At 35.2% G+C, this 6,790-nt stretch overlaps 1 protein-coding gene across 1 annotated transcript; it reads left to right on the plus strand.

Moving 5' to 3' along the window:
• The first annotated feature begins 275 nt into the window (after positions 1 to 275).
• On the plus strand, positions 276 to 1,523 carry LOC131429182 (uncharacterized). The gene is made up of 2 exons (XM_058593231.1): positions 276 to 523; positions 582 to 1,523. Exons 1-2 carry the CDS (start codon positions 317 to 319, stop codon positions 1,521 to 1,523), a joined length of 1,149 nt encoding a protein of 382 aa, XP_058449214.1. The 5' UTR covers positions 276 to 316.
• Positions 1,524 to 6,790: the final 5,267 nt, after the last annotated feature.

Genomic DNA, 6,790 nt, shown 5'->3' on the forward strand with positions numbered 1-6,790 from the left:
GAGAAAACAGAAACTGACCCACGGTAGTTTCATAAATCAAACACTTTTTGCGAAACTGTTTTGGTTTCGTACTTAGTAACGGGGATTTGAGCAAACCTGATATAAACACCTGTTTCGAAACTAATTCGATTTTCAGTTCAACAACGTTGAAACTAGGTTCGAAACTGGCTTTAAACAAACGCTTTGACAGCAATGAGGGTGGAAACTGGGTTAGGTCTGACATCAAGCGAAAAAGACATAAGGAACAATTTTATTTTTTTATTATATGTTTTAGACGCAGGTTTCTACCGAAGAAAATAGAGAAACGTTTACGGCTATGACGGCCGAACATGTGTCCCAGACTCCGGAGTCTTGTGCTTTGTTCGATTCTGCTAGTGCTAAAGTTGCGCTACCTACGAGTTTACCTGTTCCATCAAACCAGGTCTTATCGGATGCGGCATCATTAGGTTCCGTGATGACTATTGAAACCGAAAATCCGTTCTCCGTTTCACATCACACACAAACGCAGTCGGCAGATCAGCAGGTAAGTTATGTCATGACTAATACGATAAAAATAAAATATTGTTATGTCTTGTAACTAGATCATCTGTGAAAGCAACATTGAATACATTCAACTTGAAAATGGAGCTGTAATGCCTCTAATATGTGAACCTGCTTTAAATGAAAACGCAACCGAAGATGAAAACGATTTTAATAAACGTTGTTGTCATGTTACAGAAGTAATAAATCGACTCGACGATATAGAGAATGAAATAAAAGCAATAAAAGCTCTTACACTGCAAATGACAAATTTTATGGCCAACATGGATAAATTCATGACAAAAAAAAATGATTCAAGTCGGACTACAATCAAACCAGAAACTGAGAGTTTTTCAGGATGTAAGGAATTTTTATCACTACAAACAAAGGAAGATTTGATACTACTGGAAAAAAAGTTAAAAGACGACAATTTTCAAAATCGCATACTCAAATATTGTAAATCGATATTTAATTTAACTGGAAAGCGTGAAGGAACGCCCTTTTTTAAAACCTTCCTACGTAAAATATTATCTCCAAAGATTCTCAAACCGTTTTCTTGGCAGGGAAATCCAAGACTCATGAAAAATTCAGATGGCAGTCAAAGTGGCCATAATGAAAGTTTCAGAGGAAACTTCCCAAATTTCGTTCATTTCGTTTTTTTAGTCATAAGAGCGGCAGATTTCGAGTTTACTGAAGAGAGTAATAATAAATCATTCTCTAATTTTCTACGGATGAAAAACACAGAAATTAAACGATTCGAGTCTGGCAAAGGAGGTCGTGCAGCTTATACAAGAAAACGTAAAAATCCAAACAATATTGATGATAATCAAAATGTATTAGTCAAAAAGCCAAAAAAGGGTAAGAATGTAAACGACGCTGCTATCCCTAATATAAAAATGGAAAGAAATGAGTTGGATAATAATTCGATTACGAGTGAAGAATCACAAGACGACGATGGCAAGAGTGACACTAGTTGCAGCTCAGAATCTAATGCAGATAATTAGTAGAAGCAAATGAATCATATTAAACTTACTACCTTTAACTAATTCTACTTAATTTTTCAGAAATAATAAAAGAAATCTTTGGAAAAATAACATGTATTTTCAGTTATTTATTATGAAACGCCTTGAAGTAATAAGTATTGAACAGATTAATTGTAAACGTTTTGTTGTAGCGTATGAATCAGTGGTAGGAATAAACATTTTGGTAAACACTTTTCTCTGATTTCGACGCATACCATTTTTGAATATAATTCTTTAAGTGCGTAATTTGCGGGAGGTTTCAGTTCTACATTTGATGCATATATTTGCAAAGCGGATGATTTTATGGGTTTTATAAAATAATCAACAATTTTCTCGAGAGCATTGCCATATAATGAAATCGTTTTTGTGCGGTTATTGTGCAAAATACTCGATACCTTGATTATTTCGTTTTTCTTTGTTAGAATCCAGCAATCTGAATTGGAATTAATATTAATACAGAAAGTTTTGAGCTTTAAGAAGGCATATGATTGTAGTCGGTGCTTTTGAAGATAATGAAGTATGTCATTAGGTAATTTTTTTCTGTCTATTTCATATTTCAATATAGGTTCGTTGTTTGTGAAGTCCGAATCTGGTTGAGTAGATAAATTTTGTTGGATTTCGACTATTCGTCGAGCTACTTGAGAAAGTGGCAAATTTCCACTTCTTATAATTCTCTTGAGATAATATAGTCTCGATTCAAATGGGTAAGCATCAAACGAGTCCAACGGTCCAAATCTTTCCACGTCGTCAATTAAATGGATTAGATTGTGCATATTACTGCAGAACATTTGCTCACCATATAAAACTTTTACACCTCTGAGAAAATCTGTTAGTAACGATTTTGCTATTTTATAATTCTGCTTGCTTTGCTCATGACGAACACAGATTTGTATAGCACAAAAATAATGAAGAAAATGCTCGATAATGTTCTAACAGATAAAATATTTTTTTGTAACCACTATGCTTATGTACAGTAAAAATGTTCGGAATTCTGATGCCTTCCATCGAGAAAGGTGCTCTAATCCCCGAATTGGTCTTAGTATTTCCTTTGGCATTTTACATCCAATCATAAAATTGCTGACTTGCTGAGATTCCGACGAGGACCATTTGGCTTTCATGTTACTAATGTCGTTTTCGCTTGATACCAAACCTAACCCAGTTTCCACCCTAACTGCTGCCAAACCGTTTGTTTGAAGCTAGTTTCGAACCTAGTTTTAACGTTGTTGAACTGAAAATCGAGTCAGTTTCGAACCTGGTTGTTATATCAGGTTTGCTCAAACCGCCGTTGCTAAGCGCGTAAACAACACAGTTTCGTGAAAAGCGTTTGTTTGATGAAACTACCCTGGGTCAGTTTCAGTTTTCTCAAGCAAAAACGACATAAGTGTACCAGTTTTCCATCCACTTAGGAACCGTTTTGTGATGCCTAAGTCAATCAAATGCAATGAATCACCAATGGGAAAGTCTTTAATCATATCTAATTCTTGAATATTCTCCAAAATGCTTGTGAACTTATGATGTCCTTCATCTGCTTTTGTTCGAAATTCCTCGTCGTTTCGTAGGGGTGCGTCCAACTGTGGGAATATCATTTTTCCGAACGCATGAGAATATTCTCCATCAGTTTTGCATTTTTGACATGATCCATATCCGTTATGTCCAATCACACCTGATAACAAGTTTTTTTCAAAAGTTATAAATTGTATGATTAATTTATTAATTACCTCGTAGCATGGCTCGAGCGGGTGTGTCACATATAAAACACCGCAACGAAACTTTTATAATATTACTGCTTATTCTGATTCCTTGTTGCAACACAACATTTAGTTCTTCAACGAAAGGCCGTAAGAATGCATTTACATTTTTTGGCTTATCTAAAAATAGAAGAAACGTGTTGTAGACATATTTAATATACTTTTTTATAATTTTCTAACATTGTCCACAAAATATTCCAACGACCTGAGGTGGAATAAATTTAAGTTCATGGATGTTTACCAATATTGGCCATAACGATAATGTTGAACTTTTGAAAGTTGGCAGTCCATCGATATTTACGTTTAAAGAAACTTGTTTTAAAACATGTTTTTCACTCGCTGACAGAACATTTATAAGTGCGTGCTCCAAGCCATAATGCCAATATTTACCACCTGTTTCTTCGCTTACTAAAACATTTGTTCTTGAGGGTGTTTGTACAAGAGTTCTGGCATCTTTTGGTAAAGCATTGTCATGAACGTTTGATTTCAATATATTTAGAAGTGAGTTTATGGCAGTGTGTTTGATCTGATGCTGAATAGCCCATGATTTTAAGTCTTCTCGCAAATCATAGATATTACTTTTCAATGAGGTATTGTTCAGGCTTGAATCATCGATATCATTGTTTTCATATTCTTCTTCAATATCCTCCATCGTACTTGATTGAAATTCCGGCCACGATACGATGTGTGAGTTTTCCATTTGTGGTATTTCACTGTTCCCATCCACCTCCGAAGTGAAAATAGATTTGTTTTCAGCGATATCTAGATTATTCAATGCCTTCTTAATCATTGCATTTTTTTTAGTCGAAAAGCACCGTTTCTTTTTATATTTTTCCAAAGGTGATTATCACTAAACATTTTTCCAAATGTACTGTGCACTATATTCGCGACAAAACTGATTGAGCTACCGCAAGCCTTTGCAAGATAAAAAATATTTTTTAAGTTTAAGATGTTTAACACACGCTAAAATCACTAATAGAACATCGTCTGAATACTTGGTATGTTTAGAGAAAACTAGATCTTCGATGTTCCAACATAGTTATTAAAATCATCTGAAATTCCTATCTATTACATGCATGATACATCTAACTCAAAAGTACATATCTAACTTGTTTTGTAGAAGGACTTATTACTATCAAGAACAACATCTTATTTTAAAGTTGGGAATACATTGAAATAGAATACTGTAAAACAATTAAATGCTTTGAAATGCTCATATGAAACAACATCAACCTGCCAAACATAAAATACTCTTATGAGACACCTATTGAACATCTTATATTATTTTTTCTAATCTAACATGTTTTAATTGCTACTTGGGTACTTCATGGCTCTCTGGAGAAGTTAAGACAGTGCTTTTCATCGGGTGGCGTCCCTGATTAGATTAGATTGGGCGCGGTCGCTTGCAGAGGTTCGACCAATGACATAATCGTAGAAAAAGTAGAATTATGAGACGAAGACGTCGAAGGCAAAAAAGAACTTGTTACTTCTTCGTGCTTATCAGTAGAACTAGCTGCTTTCCCGTTCGTTTCAACTCTTTGGATATTCAAAACTGTAATGCAACGTTGCGAATCCTTTTCTGTAATAGTACGCTCAATTTCTCACCTCAAATTTGAGTGTGGCACATTGTACCGCCCTGAAGCAGCTCTTATGGATTCATTTTCCAAGATTACAGACTTGATAGCCCAAGAAACGTCGTTCACATTGAATTTACCTTTTTCAGATCTACGCTTATCGTGAGGAGTTTAGAAAAAGTGATGTGACCCTGACTACACGACTGACCCAACCAAGACAAGCGTTGTTTTTTCTAATCGCGGAACACTACACGCGAACAGGCTGAAGAAATAAAATTTTCTCTTGCAGAATTTTTTAATGGTTAACCACATAATGGAATTATATACTTACATTTGAGGTGACATAATTTTTGTTCATGCTTTGAGCTGTTTTTCACGGTTATTCCGAAACTTTTAGAATAACCGAAAACAAAAGCCTTGGTATTACATTCCTGTGGTGGAATTTGACCTTCTGTTTCAACAGACTTCGCAGCCGATTCAGAGTGTACAGAACCATTGCATGGCTAGTGCTATGATTCTACTGACACTACGAATCGTTCCAGATCGGGGCTCGAACATACCGAAAACAAGACAAACGCATAAAATTTTAACAAAACATTCTCCGTGAAAAACAATGCACTGAAAATTTTGCTGTCATTGAGAATAATACTTCCACTGATGGCAGCACGTGTCATATAACAGAAAAAGCAATGGCCCAACCCTGACGACATTCCCCTACCTACCAAGTAGGTAATGCAGAGAAGAAATGTCGTTTACTAGCTCAAAAACCGTCGTCACGGTTTGAGAAAAGTGAACACGCGTTATGAATTTTCCTATTTGATACTTGTTGATGCTATACTTTTCAGAAAACTCCGAATTATTTGTGATAAAACTGAAAATTTTATCATAAATGACTTATCATATCTCATAAAAAAAACAAATGATTCCAATTCCAATTCTAATCCGATTTCCACAAACTTAGGCTCAAATACAACACCCTCTAGTCTCATAGGTTGCTGTTTAATTTCATCCGGGCCCGACTTCCGGTTACAGATATATAAGGTAAAGTGTGTTAAACCGTTAGTGCGGGTATACAAAATGAAGAAAAAATCATATTAACCTGACATAACTGTTTACAAATTGAAAAAGTTATGTTAGTTCATACCCAAAGAAAGTTTATTTTATTCAAGATCGAAAAAAAATATATGGCAGAATCTTCTAGTGATACTTTTGAAAATATAAGTAATATGAGAAAGGCGTCATCACCACTAGGTGGATTAAAAAAATGTGTTTTTTTTTGTTTTGATTATAGAGGTTTTAGCATTGTAATCATGCGAAAAGTTTTCCGGTCCTATATTCGGTTGAGAATCGATCCCAGCTGGGCTGCGTGATAGACATCGACTTACCCATCATCACCCTAGTACTAAATTATGTTGCGGTGATTAGTTTGCAACCTGAAACTTTTGTTGCAGTCTGTTCAAAAATAAGTTTCCTCAACATAATTTGGTAATTTCAGAGTGTTTTTGCCTCTCTGAAACAAGCGTTTTAAATGCATCAACCGCCCAAAATCGTTGACAACGCGATTTTTTTTTGACAAGTGGGTAAATCGGTATTATTGAGCTACATTAAAGCTATAAGGTGTATGGCCCATAATTTTGAATGCTCGAAACATCGTAATTGAAAATTATTCTTCCTCATTTCTCAGGAAACTTTTGGCAAACAAATGGTTATGTACCGTTCCGAGATGGTTGAAACGATTTTCGTAAACTTAGATTCTAACGAAGGGTTTTATGATCCCAACGCCTGCTATTGAATTGCATATTTACACTGAGGTCTCTTCTTACACGAGGTACACGTAGCGGGTAGAAAAACCTCGCCAAAAAAACCGCGTAACTTCAGAAATCCGCGTAAAACCTCAAAACTAAGAAAAAAAATTGTTGATGCCAAA

This window comes from Malaya genurostris, chromosome 2, assembly GCF_030247185.1.
Source record: "Malaya genurostris strain Urasoe2022 chromosome 2, Malgen_1.1, whole genome shotgun sequence".
Classification (NCBI taxonomy): domain Eukaryota; kingdom Metazoa; phylum Arthropoda; class Insecta; order Diptera; family Culicidae; genus Malaya; species Malaya genurostris.

Bases quoted from the DNA above. Each gene is read 5' to 3' on its own strand.
- LOC131429182 (XM_058593231.1), top strand. From the start codon at position 317: ATGACGGCCGAACATGTGTCCCAGACTCCGGAGTCTTGTGCTTTGTTC. The intron at 524-581 runs GTAAGTTATGTC...TCTTGTAACTAG, and splicing joins CGCAGTCGGCAGATCAGCAG to ATCATCTGTGAAAGCAACAT.